The 22,880-nt window shown below is 40.4% G+C and overlaps 1 protein-coding gene across 3 annotated transcripts; it reads left to right on the forward strand.

Annotated features, from left to right (window-relative positions):
• Nucleotides 1-1,166: 1,166 nt before the first annotated feature.
• arhgap18 (Rho GTPase activating protein 18) lies at nt 1,167-22,867 on the forward strand. Of its 3 annotated transcripts, none has more exons than XM_078274581.1 (18): nt 1,167-1,300; nt 9,094-9,322; nt 10,822-10,960; nt 13,184-13,266; nt 13,542-13,694; nt 14,695-14,758; nt 15,942-16,063; nt 16,965-17,036; nt 17,239-17,332; nt 17,991-18,082; nt 18,339-18,416; nt 18,595-18,754; nt 18,853-18,935; nt 19,035-19,241; nt 19,530-19,664; nt 20,515-20,636; nt 20,747-20,802; nt 21,013-22,867. In XM_078274581.1, exons 1-18 carry the CDS (start codon nt 1,266-1,268, stop codon nt 21,099-21,101), a joined length of 2,013 nt encoding a protein of 670 aa, XP_078130707.1. In that variant the 5' UTR covers nt 1,167-1,265; the 3' UTR covers nt 21,102-22,867. The 3 variants fall into 3 exon arrangements, with proteins under 3 accessions (XP_078130707.1, XP_078130705.1, XP_078130706.1); XM_078274579.1 differs by lacking the exon at nt 1,167-1,300 and adding an exon at nt 2,240-2,598; XM_078274580.1 differs by lacking the exon at nt 1,167-1,300 and adding an exon at nt 2,240-2,598 and having other exon boundaries at nt 15,945-16,063.
• The last annotated feature ends 13 nt before the right edge of the window (nt 22,868-22,880 follow it).

The following is a 22,880-nucleotide window of genomic DNA, read 5'->3' on the forward strand; positions in this document are numbered from 1 at the left end:
GAGAGACTGATCTCATTGACAAAATGTTTGTGTGTTGCAGATGTTAGTGTAAAGAACAAACTTCATCGTCAACGGCACATATGCTCTCCAGCGCTGCGAACTATGCAACCTTTTTGTGTTTTTTTGAATATGTTGTGAAAAGGAATAATGTACTGATGCAACGTTAATTTCCTTTAAAATAATTAGTTGTGTTCTGTAGAATTCTTCAGATGTTTGTTAATAATGTAGCTCAACATTTTAGTTTTTTGGTTGAGGATACGCAGAAGTTGCTTTCACCTGAAATACCTAAAGGCTGGTAGAACATTTGCTGGGGTGTTAAATATTTGCATGGGGTCTGATCACTCTTGGGATGATAATGATAAAAATAAAAAAATAAAAATGTTTTTCACTTCTAAGCTATCTTGTCTTTGTTTTTAGATCAATTGGAAAATGCATGTTTTCATGATAATTTCTTCATACATTTAACATGCTGACATCATTCATGTCTCTTTTGTGCTGCCTGTGAGATTTGGCTTGCAGCATGGCAACATCTAGACAATAGAGCAGTGTGACACGGTACTTGGAGATCGTTTGCATTTTGATTCAAGGGCTACTACTCATGTGTACTAAGAAACACCAGGGGGCAGACTTGAACAATCTGTGCCTCCAGAACAGCAACCTGCTCATTTTATAAAATGAGATTTAAGAAAGTGTAAAACTTAAGTCGAAATATTAAAGTCAAGCTTTGGCAAAAAAAAAAAATACAACTAATATGTAAGGTATTTGACCATTAAAATCTGAAAAGTTAAGGTGTCTAGTATGAACGGACTGCTTGAAGATATTCTTAAATTGGCCAAAGCCCACGCTTCATTGTGAGTTTCCCAGAGCTACTGTTAGTAGCCACCAACCTTATTGCCTTTATGACAGCCTGATGAAGCTATTTCTTCACTGCCCTTATTAACTGCCCTCATCACATGCACCAAAACATGCTGCTGTTGCGTGAGGAGGCAGTATTTGGCACAGTGCAGCAGAGGGAGGAGTAGGAGAGTGAAGTGAGTGAATTGTAGTGATTGGGCAGACCGAGTAGTGGGGGGGGGGGAGGAGGTAAAATGATGAGGGGGGGCAGATGGAGGAGTAGAAAAATCTGATTGACCTCTTTGGCTAATCCAATTTTCAGTGTGTGTGTGTGTGAGTGTGTAAGTGTTTTACCATTATCTCCCAGCATATGGCCAGTAGGTCATGCTGTTAAAAGACTGTGTGACTGGACGCAGACACAGGCGGACACAATGGTCTCCAGACTTACCTACTACCTTCATCTCAGGTGAGGAACGAGAGAGACACATGTATGTTGCTGTGTTGAGTGCGAATGTTTGGATTCTTAGGAAAAATGGCATTAGTTCCACATTCAGGTGTCAATATTTTACCAATCTAATAGCTTACATTATCCACAACACCTGGACATTTGGAGTTTCAAATATTAAAAACTTAATTGAGTCATTTTTATGTATGTTGAAACAAACGGCCGGTTTCAAAATAAGAGGTGCATAATATGAGCAAATGCAAGCATGTTGACAATCAAAACACTTATGGTGATGTTTTTCCAGTTTTTATGTACTTTACTCCACATTTACCTGACAGCTGTAGTTACCAGGTATTTTGCAATACTTGGCCTTCAGCAAGCTATATGATAAACGTATAAATTACGAGACATGGCAATATTTTAAACAACCATCTGAACCTATTAAAATGAGATCTCCATGTACCACATTACTAATTTAAAACTGAGAGGGACCATTCTTCACAATGAGGAGTGCCTTGGATGATTACATTACTGATGATGCGCTAGTTAGTAACAATGTCATGTTTCATATTGTAGTGTTGCTACTTACTACTTTGAAAGATAGAACCCTGATGCTACATATAGTAAAAAAAATAAATTAAAAAAAACGTTCCAAAAAGTGGGAAAGCATGTTTATGAAGTTGGTGTGCACTTAATATAATAAAGAGATGCAATATTAGTAATATAATTAAGATTGAGTGACAGAAAATGGTGTGGTTTGTTAATAATTCATGGAAACACCCTCCAAAAAGTCTTATATTTAATAGCCTCCAAGCATTGGGAATTGCACCAGGAAGTAGACGGTACACTCTCGGAGCAGCAGGGGGCGACAACGCCTATAAAACGTTGCCCTGTGGTTTCAGCCAATCCCTGTGCTGTGATGTGTCTGTAATCCAGCCTCCGTCTGCTCACTAGCACACAAGTTGTAGAGAAAGACGAGAGGAAGACGGAGGGAAAGGAGGAGGAGAGTTTGTTGTCAGAATGAGTCGGAAACATAACAGTCCAGCGATGGAAAGCATTTACAGATAGATAACGCTAGGTGAATAGATAAATAGTTGAATAGATATATCCACTCACTATATCAGTTAGTGAGTGGACGTCAGCTGTATGTGAAGCAGAAGAAGAAAGAAGAAAAGGAGGAGAAACATGAGCCGGCAACAGCAGCAGTCCCAGGGAGTGGTTTTAACGGGTTACCACAGCAACGCGGAACTGTTGCCGAAAACTGGACCGTGTGACCCCAGCTGTCCGTCAGCCCAGGACCTCGAGTCCACTGTGCCCAGGTGGGACAAGAGCGTGCGTGTGTGTGTGTGTGTGTGTGTGTGTGTGTGTGTGTGTGTGTGTGTGTGTGTGTGTGTGCGTGCGTGCGTGCGTGTGTGTGTTAAAGCAAGTGAGCAAGTGAGCAAAGGTCACAGTGATAGTGTTATTTCCCTCATTTGCAACTTGAGAGCTGTACAGAATAGTTGAATGAATGCCATCATCCTTCAGTTTGTTAACTACATTCTGCCTGAGAACTTGAACCCAGCAGGAACTTCACAGCACAACTTGCTTAATTGCAACTTTGCACTTATTCCATGATGGGGCCAACTCCGCCCTAGCTTGGCCTTGGGTTATGTTTTTCCTTTACCACATTCCTAATCAGCAGGTTAACCTTGGCTTTGTTATACTAGCAGCCCAGATTTGGCAAGGTTGCCTATCTAACTCTTCTACGCTGTAGGTCTAGTAATAATCTTTTTTAAGAATGTGCTATATAAAAACCATTGTTCTTTATCAGTGTCTGCAATATAAAATAAACAAGCACAGTATGCTGAATTGCAGTAGGACAAGCAGGTTAAAAGGAGTTTGATTTACACTCATGTCTTAATGTAGCCTGGGAAAACCCTGACAAACTCTGAGAAGGGTCTGGTGTCAACCAGACTAGTCTTAATGCAGTAATACTCTATATAGCTACAAGGCTGCAAGTACTCCTTATTTTCATTAGGAATAAACCTGTCAGCGTGTTTGCAATTAATCATTTAACCTATTAAAATAATTAAAAAATGCCCATCACGTGTTCTCACAGCCTAATGTGACATCATCAATGACTTCATGTCTTGTTTTGTCTGACCAACCATCCAAAACTCAAATAGTTTAGAGTGATATAAAACGGAGAACCAGCAGACTCAACAGAGAAAACCTGGAGAAAACCAGCAAATGTTTGGTTTTTTATCTTGATAAATGACTCAAACGATCGGCCAAGCGTTTAATGTATAATATTATGTATAATATTTTAGCGTGAAAATATACACATGGGTACAAATGAAAGGAAAAAGCAACATTAAGTGTCTTAATAAGGTGTTAAGGCCACTACAAGCATCCAGAACATCGTCAATGCTTCTTGGCATACAGGTTCTCTGAGTTTCTGGAACTCTACTGGAGGGGTGGACACCATTCTTCCAAACGATGTACTCCCTGATTTGGAATTTTTATGATGTGATGATTTTCAAACTCATTAAACCTTTAAGTCAGCCCTGAACAGTAGAGAAGCATCTGCATTTTCTAGATTCCTATATTCACAGTGTTTTATTTATAAAAGAGCACACTTGTTTATTCGTCCAGGCCGAGCTGGCTGTGTGTGTCCGATGCATGTTTAGATCAGCAAACAACTGCTGTCAACAACCGTGGTGTGCTGAAAGTAAACAACTCATACAGCGACAGTCCAGCTGGTGTTCAGACGTGTGTGTGTGTGTGTGTGTGTGTGTGTTCCAGATGGCTTGTCCAGCTAACTTGAAAAAAAAACAGCATCGTGTTACAGCCTGCCTTTGTCTCACCTCCCACAGCAGAGTGTGTGTGTCCTGTCAAGGCTGACGTGAAGGCTTAGTTTTGTGGTCATTGTTTCCCCAAGTCAGGAAATGAGAGACATAGACAGACAGACAGACAGACAAAAAGCTTCTGGACTTTTACCAGCAGTGGACATCCGGCCTAAGGTTGTGTGTCCGCTGGGAGTGTCTTGCACGTAGACGTTTAGGTGCTCTGAGAAGGAGAAGTTCAGCTTTTAGCTAAAAAAAGCTAAAAGAAAGCGTGTTCCTGTTGTGTTGTCCATTGTTATGTAGGAACCATCGCTTCTGGAAGCATCTATGTAATGTGACTTAGTCAGTGGAAACACGTGGTTTGAATTAATTCACTGTGTGATGCAACAGACAGCCTGACCCTACAGCAGAAATACAATGCTGCATAGGAAATGACATCTGCAGAAAGGAAGAGAAGCTGTGAAAGGTTACAAGATGTCAGACAAGCATGGGCTGCAACAAAACAGTCATCAAGTGAACTTTGGATAAGAAAAAATGACTATAGACTTCTATCAATGACTAGAAGAATAACCAAGAGAAACTGATAGCAAAAGAAATAAGGTGCCTGTCAGGGATGGAGGCAGAAAGACTGAGAAAAACAATTAATCAGAACTCGCAGATGATTTATTCAACTAGTGGGTCATTGCTGAGACCAGTGACTGCGAGAGAGCAGAACAGAGGCAGCCTCTGTTTTCCACAGAGACAGCTGGCACCTGTTGATCTGCATGGGAATACCACACACACTTCTCATCCTCTTTCCCCTTCTTATGTTGAAATTTGACTTAAGTAAAAAAATAATATCAACAATATATTCATGTAAATGTACTGAACATGCAGAATTATCTTTTTCTTTTAACTAAATGGCAGTTGGGAGCTTTGTCGCTGATCAACGTGATATCATGAGTTCGCGTAAATATACACGGCCACTTTCTTAAGCCAAGTGGCGTGTTATCTGTACGCATTTTGAGCTATCCGTGTGTATGTCTACGCTGTATACAGCAGACGTAAACATACACGCCACTTTCTACAAGTGGCGTGTAAACATACATGTACACATCTGCACGCATTTTGAGCGCCGTATACAGCGGACAGTTTGGCTTTAGGAAAAGAAGAAAGCGACGGTTGAGTTTAGGAAACGTGACACCCGTTCTCCTGAATGAAAGTCCTGTGCAGTGTGAGATTTACTTTTACAAGCTACTTCTTTCCACAAACACTCATTCTGTGTCGACAGTTCTAAGCAGGTGATAAAAGGTGTGCGGCTAAAGGTACAAAGAGTAGAACAATTACACACACAGCTACAGCACTGTTTTTGTTTTACTAACAAGGGCAGCCCAACTGACCTCTGTGAGTGTGTGCCTAAGAGAGCTAAGTCATGTGCACTTTTGTGTGTAAAGCTTTGAACAACTAGTTTGCTTTGTTGTGTGTGTTTAACTGCACTTTATGAAGCCTGCACTCCAAAAACATACAAATATCTCAGTACCAAAACCAGTTCACTCAGAGGAAGCATGCCTGTCATGCTTTTGAGGTTGACAAATCGCTGAGTGGTCAACAATTACTTGAAAGCTACAAAGCTCAATTTTTAACATGGTTGTAAATGTGTTTTCCACTACAGGATCATAGTTAAATGGAAAACGAGGTGTCTTAGCCAATCAGATAGTTCAGAGCAAGTGCCTAGGGTTGCATCACAACCTTCTATATCTTGTATCTTTGTGGTGTTATAGATCAACTGCAAATATCTACAGAAATACCTACACACTGCCACTAAACTACAGCATGTAAACCATCCACACAGATCCGATCAGATTCTACAGCTATGCTAGTGGCTCTGTGAGGCTTTGAGCCAAACGCTACTGCTAGCATGGCAACATGCTCACAGTGACAATGCTAGCATGTTGATGTTTAGCAGGTATGATGTTTAGCATGTGCATCATCTTAGTTTAGCGTGTTAACATGCTAATAAACACAAAGTACAGCTGAGGGTGATGGGAATGTCATTAGTTTGGCAAGAAAAAGTATTTGGCAAACAATCATGTTGACCTGATGATAGCACTAGAGGATCAGTCAGGGGATCATCAATATCATTAGGATTCATCATCTGGGGAGCATGAATGTGTGAACAAAACATCATGCCAATCCATCTAATAGTTGTTGAGATATTTCAGTCTAGACCAAAGTGGTGGACCGAATGACTGATCGACAGAGTCATGCCCTTGGCGTGGCTAGATGTACAAATGTAAGATCAGTGTGAACACAGATAGCAAGCAAACTATCAAACTTGGGGTCTAAGCAAGTTCACACATGTAAATAGAATGTATTAATAAACCAGTGCTTAATCTCTTCAATAATTAGAACTACCAACACTGTCAAACTAATGTGTGTTAATATGTTTGTGTGTCTGTTTGCCAACCTCTGATTTATGGTTTAGTCAAACTGTTCATACTGTAGCTCTGGATGAAGGTAAATGATTAACTCCTGGGACGTTATGTGTTTGTCAGCCAGATTAAATCTGCTTCCCAAAAAAAAAAAAATCTCTAGTACATCAAACAAGGACATTTTTGCCATTCCTCACAAATAAAAACATTTCAATTGGCGAGGCTTAAGTAAGGCAACAAACATCAGTGGGGGAGTGACCTGCTAAGTTTGCTATCTTTCAAAACAAAGAGGGACAGCAAGGAGTCAGTCAGCATGTTTCTACATGTCTTATCACACAGTGCTTAGACTAGATCCTACTGGGAGGAAGGGAGAAAGGAGAGGAGATGGTACCATAAGGAGAGAGAGAGAGAGAGAGGTTTAGTGGCTTGACAGTTAACGGTGAAGTATGGAGAAAAACGGAAGAAAGCAGGGGTGAAATTCAAAGTACCAAGTAAAAAGGAAAAGGAAAGACACAAGTCCCAGACGAGGTGTAGGAGGAGAGGAAATAGATGAGGAGGGGAGTGGGTAGAGGGAAAGAAAAGAGATTGGTGGAAGGATGGAGAGGAGGAGGTTAATTGTTGTTAAAATACCATATGTTCTTTATTAAAGATCAAAGTGTGTGTGTGTGTGTGTGTGTGTGTGTGTGTGTGTGTGTGTGTGTGTGTGTGTGTCAGGAAGTCTGCTGTGGTATGTAGCCTTGGCTCAGCGAGAACCCTTAGTATAATGCTCTGCTGATAATTCCAATTTAATTAATATAAAACATCAACTCAATGGTGTTTCGGCCTGACTTCCCTGTTAGCCTCACGGCGTCATTTTATTTCCTTTCATCTCAGTTAGAATTGCTACTATCATGTCCTAATAGTCTGTTAATCAAGAGTATTTAAATATAAAATAATAAAATATATTACTATGGTTTCCCATTTCCTACTGACTGGGCTGTCTAGAAGCCTAATTGAGACATGATATTCACATTTTTTAAATTCACTCCATGTATGTTAATGTGTCATCTCCTACAAATAAGGCACACTTTTTAGATCAGAGTTATAGCATCTACATCCTTTTAAAACATTGACCTATACTTAAAGCATTACTATTAAGCCAGTCTGTATGTTTTTTATTTTCCCGTTGTGTTGTTGCTTTCATTTCAGTATGATATTATCAAATCAACTTGCAGAGACTTGAAATGTGGTTTCCTCTTACAGTAACACATCCTGTGTCCATTGTTACTGTGGTAGGACTCATCTTTTGAACGGCCCCACTGACAAATACACAGCTGTGTTTTGAATAGGTGAGGCTCAACTGATGATTGTTGAGGGAGATGGATGAATGATTAGCATGGGTCACAGCAACCACAGATCTGCTGTAGGCAGCTACCCCATCAGCTAGTTGTAGTACAGCTGTATCTGCTGCTCACTCTATAATAACTCCATAGCTTCAAGTGGAAGAGAAACAGAGAATGGGATATGCTGTGTCAGATCTAACTTCCTGTCACAACAAAGGGTGCATTCAGGCGGACATCGGCAAAGCCTAAAGAATGAGACTCATAAAAAAAAACATATTTTATTGGCACTTCTATCTATCTAATCTCCTCCAAATGCCCTGAGGTAATGCATTTTGACCAATTTCTTTGTTGTCGCTCTTTCAGATGTTATAATTATACAATACAATACAAAGGAGTAGGGATACTAGTAATGCTAGTATTAGCAGCAGTACTGTCGCCCTTTTTGGGAGCTCTGGGGCCATGTGTTTGTGTTGTTGACACCCTACAGAATACAGTAGATAAGATGTTAAAGGACATTAAGGCCTCACATGCAACAAATATTAAAGCTATGACATTTCTGTCACACATTAGACACAGCCCTAGGGCATTAAAAAAAAGCCCCATCTGTAATTTAAATTTTGTAAATTGCAGGCACACAGCATTTACATATATCAGAGTTGGACTTGTAAATAAAAATAAGGATTTTGTGTGGTCATAATTAAAAACATTTGGGCACCAGAAAGCATTAACAACCTAAATTAAGTGGATGTTTAGTTCTAGTCTGTCACCCACAACATCATTAAACTGTGTACTGATTTCTTCATATCCAACATCTGTGTGTACAATAAACTCCGTATGACCATAAACTATTTCAGTGATTACAACTCGACAACCTGTATGAGGTCATCCTAACAATAATTAGCACTAATGGTTCGAACTTGCGTTAGCCAAGCTAGGCTAAACAACACTAGTGTACTGCATGCTGAGATGAGCTGGCTGTGTGACAGCTTCTATTCTTAGTCCCCGCTGATGTTATCCCCATTAGCTGACTGGTTGGGAATTCAACATACTGCTGGCTCGTCTGTCTGTCTGACTCACTGACAGAGTTGTGTCACAAGCTATCTCTCTCTCTCTCACTGGTAAACAGGTGCAAAGTGCACATCTATAAGTGAACCCGTTATGGCAACGTATTCTAAATCAAGATTAATAGTTTTGTTGGGGCATGTCAACTATCTGACTGACCAGTCTCTGCCACTACCTGTCTGTCTCTCTCCTAGTCGCAGAACAGGCCACTACACTGTTCAACAGAACCAGAACCTGCATCATGGAGACAAATCTGGGCCTTCCACTACCACCAACAGTACAAGAACCACCAGCACTGACCCAGCGTCGCTACTAAACCCAAGCGTTGTCGCTTGCCCCAGGTCTCAGCCCTCCTCCAGCCCCAGACACAGTCCCAATTCCAGGTCCAGACCGCGGCCACCATGTCAGCGCTGCAACTCTCAGGTAGGCTGTGAATGATGTGAGAAATCTGTGGTAGTACCTCACTTGTGAGCAGATTTTCTTTAAGGTCCCATGGCATGAAAATTTCACTTTATGAGGTTTTTTAAACCTCATAAAGGTTGGTGTAAACCGAGCCCTGGGTATCCTGCTCCGCCTTTGAGAAAATGAAAGCTCAGATGGGCCGATCTGGAATCTTCCCTTTAAGATGTCATAAGGGGAAAGGTTACCTCCCCTTTCTCTGCTTTGTCCGCCGCCCACAGCTGCCCATGAGGAAATAGAGCTACAACTGTGGCCGCTAGCTGGTCAAGGCCACACCCCCACCCTCCACCTTGCCCCGCCCCTCTCCTCCTCAATAACATTTAAAGCTACAGACACAGAAATGGCACGTCCTAAGAAAAGCTCATTGTGGGACTGGCTCTAGTGGCTGTAATTCTGCACCAAAGCTGGATTTCGGGAAAGAGACTTCAGATACAGTATTAGGGGACCACTAACGTCTATATAAAAGCATCCAAAAAGCAGCATGTCATAGGACCTTTAACATTCAACTGTGGGATTCTTGTTTGGGGGACATCTTTAGTGCAAAGGAGGTAATGGAGTGTTTCTGCACTGTGTTTTCCAAGAAAACAGCATCCACTGTAATGGGATGCTATTTTGCTGTCTTTAGTTTGTCAAAGTTTGGATTTTTGGAACACTTAGACTACTGCTGTATATCATTTTAAATGACCTAAACAACAACAAAACAGTTATTACCATTCAGACAGCAATGCAAAATCTTTAGCATATTTCTGCTTATATTTCTCTATATTGTTTGCCTTCCATAAATAATAATGGCTGTATATTAATGATCAGCCCAGTATTGTTGTTGTTGCCTTTCACTTTACACTCTTAGTGGCAGTGGGATTCATAGTCAACATCTTTTTCTACTGTTGTACTAACTCATGTAAGATTGTCTGCTTTTTAAAATGTCTAAATCGTAACCGGTAAAATTTTACAGGGGGTTTGGTTGGCAGGCATACAGTTGTTGTTCCTCATATGTTTTCAGTAATTTACAGCTCTCAGGGAGGGTGTACTTTCAGTCTCATTGGTAATTGCTCTGAGAATAAGCATTGGCTCAACAACAGCATGGAAATTTAGTAATAACCCAACAAATTAACTCAAATTAAATGCCTTTTTGAAAGAAAAAAAAAAGCAGAGGGAACTGGAGAAACATGCTCTGATGTCTGTTTAAATTATAGGTGTTTTATGTAAAATATGTCCGTGTGTTTGATAAGTGTGTATATCTGAGAGAATCTGCAGAGCCAGTTACGGCCACTTTTGAGACTTGTTCAGACTGCTGGAAATCTTGTGCTGTTGTTTTGCTTTTTCTGTGCTTCATATCTGATCAACAAAGGCTCCTGTTCAGGACAGAAACAAGATATGAAACACAAATAGGAACTTGAAACAAAATGTTGAAATTCTCATCTGTGCATATGTATCTATGAGTATCTTCACTTGTCTCGCAGGAATCTCTGGACGAGCTGGAGATGGACGACTATTGGAAGGAGGTGGAGAACATCACTCGCTCAGGAGGAGGAGCAGGGAGGGGAGAAGGTGGAGGAGAACGTGAAGTGCAAGAGGAGGAGCAGCAGAAAATTCCTGAGGGTAGGATACACTGGGCCCTATATTTATTTATTTATTTATTTATTTTTATTAAGATTATTTTTGGGGCATTTTAGGCCTTTAATTGACAGGACAGCTGAAGACATGAAAGGGGAGAGAGGGGAATGACATGCAGCAAAGGGCCGCAGGTCGGAGTCGAACCCGGGCCCGCTGCGTCGAGGAGCAAACCTCTATATATGTGCACCCACTCCACCAACTGAGCTATCTGGGCGCCCCGCTGTGCCCTATTTTAACGATCTAAGCGCACGGCGTGAAGCGCCTGACACAGGTGCGTTTAGGGCGTGTCCAAATCCACTTTTGCTAGTTTGACGGCGGAAAAAAGGGTCCGTGCGCTGGGCGCATGGTTCATAAGGGTTGTACTTAGTGTCTTCATTAATTCATAGATGTGTTTTGGGCGTAACATGCAATAAACCAATCAGAGAGTCATCTCCCATTCCCTTTAAAAGCCAGGCGCGTTTGTACCTTGGCACATTGCTATTATGATGGCGGATTTGCACTGTAACATTTTTATTTGTAATCTTTTGCATGTTTGTGTGCTGCTGTGCTTCCCTGTGTGTGTGTAACAAGCATAGTGTGTGTGTAACAAGCATAGTGTGCGTGCACTGTGCATAAGCCTAGGCACATTTGCTGTTAAAATAACAATGAGATACTGCGCTATTGACTTTAGACCAGGTTTTTGTTGGTCAATGGCGTGATCACTTCCCGCTGCCTCAAGACCGCAGCAATACGCCAAGAATTCACCTGAACACACCTCCCTGTAAGACCAGCACGCCCATGGGCACAAAGATGGGCGCAGGTGCATTTGCTATTTAAACGACGCGGGCGCTGGACGGGAAAATGACAACTGCGTCGGTCTTAAACTAGCAAAGACAATAGGCTCGTTCGAGATGAGCCAGAACTGCGCAGAATCGATCACCGGCGATCGCCGCCCAATGCATGCCGGTTAGATTTGTGTCCGATTTGATCCAACTTGATCTCGACTTGCTCTGACGTCATGCGCACGTGGGCAACGATAACCTCACGAGATCAAGGCGGCCGCAGTTTTTAGAGCCAGGCGCTGCAGTTGCTCTCCACCGACTACAGGACCAGGCGGACCCAGGGCATGCTGGGAAACGCCGGCCTCTCAGCTGATCTAACAGCTGATTGGTTCAGAATCGACTCAACATGACGTTTTATATAGATTTTTTTATTGATTTTGATTTGGAGGGAGTCAACTGCTATTTGTCTGATTTAAAGGCTTATTCTATACAGAACACATGTTGTGTGACTGATAGTTATGTTTAGAAGTCAGAGAGACTAAATCTGTTCAGATTACGGATCATCTACAGTCTGTTGTTAATTAAAATCAGCAACAGATCACATGTAGAGCATTTTAACAGCTACTCTGTCAGAATAAGAACAACTGGAGACAGTGTAGGAGCTGATATATGGATCTGATAACATTTTATTAAATCGGAATCGGACCACAGTGTTTCTGTCACTTCCTGAAGGCTGCTGAAATCGGCTGGAAACTGTCCGACTTGACAGCGGATTTTTGTCACTGCCCCCGGCTGCTGCCGCCTGCTCTCGTCCACCTTACAGGCGAGGCGCAGTTCATCTCGAACAAGCCTACTTGCGTCGGGCTTTGCGCTGCGCCGGGTGTAAGATAGGGCATGGACATTCACATTAGGTATTTTAATTATTGATTTAGAGCATTCTACTCACAGAAGAGGTAATGTAGTTGCACAGTTTGATTATAGGCATGGTCTGGTTCCAGACATGGATGGATTATGATGCAATGGGCCCTTGGGCACAGACATGTAAACGTCCCCCACTCACTTTGCGTTCTTATCTACATAATTTAAGTTGGAAAGTATTTTAGTGCCTCATGTTTTCAAGCATGCAATTCTGAATACCTCTTTTCGTGTATATCTGTGAGTCTTATTTAGCCTGTTTATGAAGACTATTGTTCTGGAGCAAACACACTTCCTGTATAGTATGTGTGTTTTGCTCCATCTGTGGTTCCACCTTTCCTGCATGTGTAGAATTGTGTCTTACATGGGAATAAATGGAGGCTTCTCTCCCTATTTATTTCTCATTTTTGTCCATATTTTTATTTCCCCCTTTCCCTCGTTTTCAATCACAAATTGTAATAGTGATGTACCAATCTCAGAAATCACATTTAGAAATGAAAGTCCTTGATCTTCCTCTGATTTTCTCTTTCAGAAGGCGAACAGGAGGAGGCTTGGCTTACAGAGGCGGGGCTAGCACGGCTGTTTGATGATTCACTAGCAGCTGACCAGGATCAGGTATCAATTGTCTATCCCTTATTTAAATAGTTATAGTCCAGCTTGAGTCATAGTTTTATCAGTTTTGTATTTGCAGTTCACATCTTTCAGTGAGCATAAACTGTACTGTTTAGTTATGCCATGCTTTGATACCTGCTTATATGAGTAATAATGTGTTTGACAGAGAAGACATTAGACAGGTGGAGGATACACTGTATAAATATGATACCTACTGACCCATGCTTGAGCCTGTTTGATTGATTGATTGATTGATTGATTGATTGATTGATTGACAGGAAGAAGACAGCGCGGTGTTCCTGTCCACATTGACCAGATCTCAGGCGGCAGCTGTAGAACGTCGTGTGACATCACTACAGCAGACATGGCTACGGCGACGCAACCGGCAACACGTTCCCGATGTCAGGGATATATTCAGACCTCCTGAAAAGGTTAGAGATGCACACACACAGGCACACACTAATGATAGTGTATCAACATGAAAGAATATCTGGGAGGGTAAACTTGAAACGCCAGAGAAATGACATTTACAGGTGTTCAGCTGTACACTGTGACAGTGGTTATTATTGATTGATCAAACATTTTAATCGGTGTAACTCATAATTTAGGACATCATAAAAAAAAATCTTTTGGGAAGTTCACTTATTCACCTTCTTACTGAGAATTGGTTGAGAAGATTGATACCACTCCATATGAAGCTAGAGCCAGTGGCCTGTTAGCTTAGCTTAGCATTAAGACTGGTAACAGCTAGCCTGGCTCTGTCCTAAGTAACAAAATCCACCTACCAGCACCTCTAAAGCTCACTGATGAACACTGTAAGCTTAGTCTTTATGCTAAGATAAGCTAACCAGCTGCTGGTTGTAGCCTTATATTTACTTGATAGACATGAAAGTGGTATCAAGAGACAAAAAAAATAATTTCAAACTGAATTGATACTGTTATTTCCTTTGTGAGCTCTTCCCTCTTTGACAGCATGAATAGAACATCCCACCACAACACACAAGAGACATTTCCTTTTTTAAGGAAGTGGTCATAACTTTGCTAAATTTGCATTTGTTGTTACTTCTCCAGTTTTGCGGTAGATCATTAACCATTTACTAAGCTGATTTTTACACCACCAAATCCTGCTCCATTACTGCAAAATCAAGTCCCCTTTAATTCTCTGGACAGACTGGATCCAAAATGAGTTAGTTAAAAGTAAACTTACTAATGCTACTTCAAACTACTGCGGTCAGCAGAATAAACTGTTTTAAACCATCTTGCACATCTTTTCACTTGAATGCACAATTTGTCCACTAATTAACAGACAAGATAATATGTGACATGAAAAATGTAACGGGGAGGGGAAGCTCTGTGTTAATTTGTGACTGATTGAACATTACACTGTGTGCTGTACAGTTATGTGTGTCTGTGTTGTGCTGTGTGCTGCAGGATGGGGAGCCTAGTAAACTCAAAGGGGGAAGTGAGAATGGACAAAAAGATATCACTTCAGCTGGTGCGTTGAACATACTCCTACACACACACACACACACACACACACACACACACACACACACACACACACACACACACACACACACACACAGGTAAATATAGACGCACACACTTTGATCTGGTTTTTTATAACAATTAACAACAATTAACCACCTCCTCTCCATCCTTCCACCAATCTCTTTTCTTTCCCTCTACCCACTCCCCTCCTCATCTATTTCCTCTCCTCCTACACCTCGTCTGGGACTTGTCTTTCCTTTTCCTTTTTACTTGGTACTTTGTATTTCACCCCTGCTTTCTTCCGTTTTCCTATATCTCTCTCTCTCTCCTTATGGTACCATCTCCTCTCCTTTCTCCCTTCCTCCCAGTAGGATCTAGTCTAAGCACTGTGTGATAAGACATGTAGAAACATGCTGACTGACTCCTTGCTGTCCCTCTTTGTTTTGAAAGATAGCAAACTTAGCAGGTCACTCCCCCACTGATGTTCGTTGCCTTACTTAAGCCTCGCCAATTGAAATGTTTTCATTTGTGAGGAATGGCAAAAATGTCCTTTTTTGATGTACTAGAGAAGATTTTCTTTTTTTGGGAAGCAGATTTGAACCTGGCAGACACACACTTCACGTCCTAGGAGTTAATCATTTACCTTCATCCAGAGCTACAGTATGAACACACACACACACACACACACACACACACACACACACACACACACACACACACACACACACACACACACACACAGTATGAATCACCATAGAGAATGACGAACTGAGGCCCAAATACACAAATAGAATTGAAAAATGAAACACGATACAGTGAAAAACAATACAATAGAAAACAATCCAACACTACACAATACAATGTAACTTCATTTCCATCATTTCAGATCTACACAACATCAGAATGATAGACTTTTCTACTTAGTACATCACTTTAAATTGAGTGGAAAAGTCAGGTTTACTCACCAATAGAGAAGTTATAGGTACAGAAAAAGCAGCAGGCCTCTCTTTCTTCCTCTTTGTGCAGCAGTGACTTTAACACTGTTATCAACTACATTAGTTATCTGTGTATATACAACTGCACTTTGCCTACATAAACACATTTGTACTTCACTATTTATGTGGACGTATATTTCTGTGTGTGTGTGTGTGTGTGTGTGTGTGTGTGTGTGTGTTTGTGTGTTTCAGCAGAAACGGAGACAGAACTGAACGTTGAAGTGGCATTTTCAGAGCAGGCGCTCACTTACAGGGACAACAACCAAAAGTTAAACGTCATCGCTAGCCCTAACTCACCTGACGACAAATTACCAGTGAGTCATATATATATATACACACAATGTGTACATTCACTCCCTGAACTTTTGAACCTGTTTCTTTATAATTAATGAACTGTGTGCACTGATTAGCATACAATTAGCATACATAGCATGCAATCCTATGAAGTGCCACTTTGAATTGTCCTTTTGCTGTGAGCATTCTGTAGTCCAGGGGTATATTAGAGCTTGTATTGATAACTTATTAATTGTTGTGGATCAATAATTACCATGATAGCAGAACAGACATTTGACAACAGAAATTTAAGAACCTTACATCGTAGGATTGTTTTTTTACTGCTCACCGTGTACTTTTAGGTGTGACAAAAGGTCTTTGTTACCACTGAATGGAATGTAATCAGAGACATTCTTAAAATAATAAAAATTTAGGATGACCCTTGGATGTTTGTCTTGCTGTTGTACAACCATAGAAGTATCTACTTAATGTCCACAAGTTTTACATTATGTTCTAAAGTGGATCTACATGGCTACAGCTTGTGTTGAGAAATGTTATTCTTAAGTTATAGGATAGTCAGGTTGTCTTATTGTGTTGCTTTGTCAACAATTTGGCCCTGTGGTGTAATAAAAACAGGATATAGAACAGGGAATTCAATGTAAAATCCAACAACATACATTAGAATATCATATGTATAGTTAGTGGTAGTTATACAGTACAGTTAGGCTTTCACTAAACATAAATTATGACACACAGGTTGTGTTACATATCGGCAGAAAGTGTGTTTGTGTGTGAGTAGTTTGAGTGCAGGTCTGTAGTGCCATCTGGTGGTTGAAGCTGGGACAACATATTAAGTCCACTGTGCTCTGTTTTTACAGGCACAGTGTTTACATAGCATTAATGTCACTGACGCCACTCTCTCTTTGTTTTTTTTCTCTCCAGAACTTTAAGCTGCTCCGAGATAAAACAGGTCAAACCAGAATAGGAGATCTGTCTCCTCTGGATATGAAAAAGGTACTTAAGGAAAATTGTGTTATATGATTGATACATTATGATCAGTGATGCATATAGTTCTGTTTATTTTATTATTTATGATTACGATGCCTTCATGAGACATCTTTCCCTATAAGAGATTAGTTAGTTGAGTTGTTCCTAAAACCAGTTACTAATTAATATCTGTCTTATATATTTCTGTCTGTTTGTATTGTTCTGACAGGTGCGTAGACTGGTGCTTGTGGAGTCAACTGCTCTGTTTGACACCGCTGGGATAGACCTGAAGGCGCACAAAGCTGTCAAAGTTAAAACTAAAGGTACACATGCACACACACATGCATATACAACGGCTAAAGCCCTGAAGATAAACATGCTTTCTCACCCCACACAGAGACACAAACTAAGACATAAAAAGTCAAAACGACAAATAAGAGCATTTACTTACACACACACACACACGCGCGCGCGCACACATGCACACACACACAAAGAGGGATATATGCAAACACAAGTCATTAGAAATAGCTGTAAGTGAGTGCCTGCTCTGAAAACGCCACTTCAACATTCAGTTCTGTTTCTGCTGAGAGAGACACACACACACACACACACACACACACACACACACTCACACTCACTCACTCTATTAACACAGACGTATAGTATACAACGGCTAAAGCCCTGAAGATAAACATGCTTTCTCACCCCACACACACAAAATTGTTCAGAGCACAGAGACACAAACTAAGACATAAAAAGTCAAAACAACAAATAAGAGCATTTACACACACACACACACACACACACACACACACACACACACACATACAAACACAAAAAGAGGGATATATGCAAACACAAGTCATTAGAAATAGATAAAATTAATATAAATTATTATTTTGTCCAGATAAACATGTACAGTTAATGTATGTTAAAATGTATGTTTTACTAAATATTTGTGCTTGTGTGTGTGTGCAGAAAGTGGTCTATTTGGTGTTCCCCTTGCCACTTTATTGGATCAGGACCAGAGGCGGGCTCCTGGGACCAAAGTGCCATTCATACTGCAGAGGGTGAGTGAGCATGCCGGCCAGTCACATTGTCAGTCTGAGGCATGGACTTCAACATGGAGTCAACATTACAGCAATGATGAGAGGAAATCGTATAATAACAATTGATCAATATGTCAATGCATCCTACTGTATTTCCAATATTAATCTCATAATTTACATTACACACAGGGCAACCTGAATCTAAAGTATATGGGACTGACTTTACATATTGTACTTGTGATGTTTTACCTTTTATATCGCTCTATCTTATTCCTAGTTTATTAGTCATATTGAGGAGGAGGGATTAGACACCGAGGGGCTACTACGGATCCCTGGGGCAGCCACCAGAGTCAAGGTTTGTTAAAGCATTTGACTGCCATCACTACAAATACATGTAAAATGGCAAAACTGTTAGTAGCATTAGCAGAGTAAAGAAGAACATGTTTCTACTACCAGCCTGTCATCAAGAGGTGTCCTTGAGGTTGGTAAAGTAGTGAAACAAGCTTGCTTGTGTGTATCTGTCCCAAATCCAGTCACTGTGCCAGGAGCTTGAGTCCTCTTTCTATGACGGGATATTTCCATGGCAACAGTTAAAGCAGCACGATGCTGCTAGCCTTTTGAAGCTGTTCATCAGGGAGTTACCCCATCCACTGCTGACAGTGGAGTACCTCAACGCATTTATTGCTGTCAACAGTATGTATAGCCTCTGTTTATGAAAGTATTCTGCTTAATCACTAGAGCTTTGCAGCCACATTTACTTGCATTAAGCATTCATGTGTATGTGTTTGAAGAGCTCCCCACAAAGAAGCAGCAGTTGCAGGCTTTGAACCTGTTGGTCCTTCTGTTACCTACGGCCAATCGGGACACTTTGAAGGTAAATGCACACTGAATTTGAAATGTGCTTTTTCATGTTAATAAATGAGAAACCTTTGACTATTTTGGTTGTAAATGTGATTTCTGTTTGCTCCCCCAGGCACTAGTGGAGTTTTTCCAGCGTGTGATTGACCACCAGGCCAAGAATAAAATGACTCTTAACAATGTCTCTGTTGTCATGGCACCCAACATCTTCATGTTCAAAGGTTTCCGCTCCAAAGTTACAGAACAACAGGAGTTCTCCATGGCAACTAGCACAGCCAACATCGTCCGGCTGCTGATTCGATACCAGAATCTTCTATGGACAGTAAGGATTAAAAAAAAAAAATGCCTCTGGCTTGATATATTCTGCCATTCAAGTCACCACTATAAACAAACATTTGTGTCCATGTCAACACTCGTTGAAATCAATGGAGAACATTATTTCTTAATGCATAGTTACTCAAAAAAGCATCTACATTCATTTTTCAAGTTTCAAGTATGGAGGATGATACAGGGTGTACTAAGATTAGTGTGTGTGTGTGTGTGTGTGTGTGTGTGTGTGTGTGTGTGTGTGTGTGTGTGTGTGTGTGTGTGTGTGTGTGTGTGCGCCCAGATCCCTAAGTTCATTATGACCCAGGTCAGACAACAAAACATGGAAAGCCATCGGAAACTAAATAAAGAGAGGGCTGTAAGAAAGCTGCTGAAGAAGATTACCACCGACAAACCATCTGATAAAGCTGTCTCTGAGGTAGGAGGTTTAATTCATGTTTATGTCACTGTCAGCGACATATTGATTTGAGTCGTTAAGTTGACACCCATATCCAGCTTGTTTCAGAGTAGAGCACTGTATGCCTCAACTCCAATAACAACAGTAAACAAACCTCCTTCTTTTAATACTGACCCTGTATGTCAGGGCTAGATAAATAAATTATAGCTAAATTGAAATAGTAAGACCCCATAAAAACCTTAATAGTGACAATTTGATACCAACCAATCATCCTATTGTATTTCTCAATACAGTATATTGAGAAACCGTGACATCTAGTGGTGATGTATAGGACTGTTCCTGTGTGGGTATATTTTATCCATGGTGCAACATGTGGGCATCAGGAGCCAAATACAGGACAGTCAGTCAACCAGTCATAAGATACGTATCCCTATCACAACAGTGCAATGGTTTTCACCCTTCCATACAGTATATTTATTTGAATTGGATGTGTTTAGTAATGTCCAATGAGCACAAAACATTTGAAAATTTCACACACATTTACTGATTTTATTGTAGGTATTTGGCAAACAGGTGTTATAATACTGAAAGATAGCTCAACTAGCTAGGTATAGCAGCATATTAGAGAGTACTGTTCTCTTGACAATAACAGTAACTATGGCAACGCTTGACCCTGCATGCTCAGCTAAGCACTATGAGACCAAACAGTGTTTGGAGTTTATTAAACAGACAAGCAGGAATTTAATCCACATTCTTGTGGTCTGAAGTCCCCGTCTCATGCGAGTGTTTGTGTGTGACGAGGACAGTGTTTTTGGCAGTGTGATTGAATGTATGTTTCTCTCTCTCCCTCTCTGTCTGTGTTCACAAACAGGAGAGTTCACAGGGATTTATTCGAGTTCAAGCACCACAATTCAGTAAAGTGTCCATGGCAGTTCAGCTTACTGAAGAGTTGCAGGCTGCTGATGTATTAACACGCTTCCTCAGCCAGGAGAGGTAATGGGTTGTGTGTACAGTGCTCATTCAAATACACACACAGTATTTGTTTTTTGGCTATATAAGGTCCTGTCCTCTCTTCATGTTCCTTTTTCTCTCTGTCCTCCCAGTTTAGTGGCAGTGAAACGAGAAGAGCTGTGTCTCTATGAGATTGGTGGAAACATCGGTAAGTTCTGCTCCTATTAAAATCTGATTAATTACAATGTTTAGATGATGTATATTATCTGCTTATAACCCAGCTAGTGAGCCAACAGGCCTAATGGGGGAAAATGTACTTCCTGTTGTAGGCCTGTGTAAAGGCCACAACGCAGTAATCCATCATAGTTATAGTCATATTAAGATCATGGGTCTCTCCTGTTTATTTGTCGTCCCTCAGAGGAGAGATGTCTAGATGGGGAAACTTACATGAAAGACCTCTTCCAGCTGAACCCTGCAGCAGAATGGGTCATCAAAGCTGTGCAGTGATAAACTCGTTCCTACCATCATGCCCTGCTGGATAATGGACTGCTCCAAATCTTCCCCAATGTATGCTACTAAGAGCAGACGGCACCTGGATCTCTCTGGTTTCTGCTGGTTCTGAATGTACTCAGACTGTTTGCTTGTAGCAACGTTGCTTTATGAGTACAGGTGGTTGCATTGGTACCCTGAAAACTGCCAAAAAAATATAACTAGTCCAATGGCAGTTTTAAAACATATGAATCCCTTTTGGTGAAATCATTTTTTCAATTAATTGAACAACCACATTGTCAGACAAGAACAAGGATAAGTATGTGCTTGGATATTCCACAACACAGACTTTTTTCCACTCTGCCTTATACTACATGTTGGAATTTTGGGCCTCAGTTACCATTAGCCTAAAGCATCAGACAGTTGATCAGGTGAAATCAAACCACCTTGTCATCTGTGGAGTCCTGACAGACCACTTTTGTTGAAATACACCGTTTCTCCCAGTTTGTCAGCAATTAAGCCACAACATTGTGATTCTTAATAGTATGTGATACTGTAAGTATTGCAGTTGTATACTGTGATTTATTGCCACTAATCACTTTGTTGTGTCTTCAGTAATATGCTGAGATAATATAGTTTGGGGAAATATCAAATCTAATTAAATCATGAATCAATTACATAACATTTTAGGTCTATTTTCTGTACAATTAATTTTAAGAAAATTGGCTTTTATTTATTTTTATTTTTATTAAGAGCCCAAAAAGTAAATATGTGGTCACAATATTAAATGTGAATATATCAAAGCACTTGATTGTAACCAGAAAGGGATGAACATTGGAGTGAATGGACATATAGGCGTTTAAAAGCTGGATGGGGACTTCAGGAGTGGTGATGAAGTACTACTGTACTGTAAGTTATATGTAAGGGAGGGGCCCCTCAATAGTGACCCCAAAACCTTTCGTAATAATGTCGTCACTGACAGCTAACCAGAACATGCAATGATGACATCACTGTTTTTAGGGTACATTAATACTGCTGTACATTATAACATTTTAAACCGTTGATGTTTGAGTATGATAACGTGTGATCCATCTACAAAAACTGCTACTCGCCAGTGTACAAATGTAAACAAACATTTTTATATATGTATATAGTAGCCTATGTGTTTGCTCGCATGGAATTCATCAATTGCCTTACAAATTTTGTACCAAAGACTTAATCATTTTAAAGATATTTAAAATATATATATATATATACCAAAAACAAATGGCTGACTGTATAAATGGCCTTCAATGATATGCTGTCACATGATGGGTTCCAAAGGTATATGGACACTAATACTTTTGGCTTTTGCTGTTTTGATTTTTGGCTCTGTGCTTTTCAGTCTGGATCAGTTGATGTAGCACACTGGCGAAAGTTGTATTAATCCAGGAATAGAAAATCTCCATTTTATCTTTTTGGCACATAACTGTGCTTCTAGTGGCTTTCAACACAAGTCTAATCTGATTCTGTGTAGTTTCTTACAGTTTCAACAGTCTGTGGAGGATCATTTCAGCACCAGAAAGTCAAACATCACGGATATTACTCTTGTAGAAAGCTGTAGAATACAAATAATTTGTCCCTGTTTGAAAATGTTATGAACTAAGTAACTCTCTGCCTTGTGCTATCTTGTTTACTGTGAATGTTTAGTTTTTTCCAAAAAAAAATGATCTTTGTCTTATTACCACCTCGAAAATGACCACTAAAGCAGCCTGTAAATAAACATGCAGTAATTAATAACAGCATCTGCTTGTATGA

This window comes from Sander vitreus, chromosome 18, assembly GCF_031162955.1.
Source record: "Sander vitreus isolate 19-12246 chromosome 18, sanVit1, whole genome shotgun sequence".
In the NCBI taxonomy this organism is placed as follows: domain Eukaryota; kingdom Metazoa; phylum Chordata; class Actinopteri; order Perciformes; family Percidae; genus Sander; species Sander vitreus.

What these genes read in the sequence shown, in the direction of transcription:
- arhgap18 (XM_078274579.1), top strand. Translation starts at nt 2,465, where the DNA reads ATGAGCCGGCAACAGCAGCAGTCCCAGGGAGTGGTTTTAACGGGTTAC. An exon ending in GGGCAGCCACCAGAGTCAAG is followed by an intron (nt 18,417 to 18,594) that starts GTTTGTTAAAGC and finishes TCCCAAATCCAG; the next exon opens with TCACTGTGCCAGGAGCTTGA. An exon ending in TGAGATTGGTGGAAACATCG is followed by an intron (nt 20,803 to 21,012) that starts GTAAGTTCTGCT and finishes GTCGTCCCTCAG; the next exon opens with AGGAGAGATGTCTAGATGGG.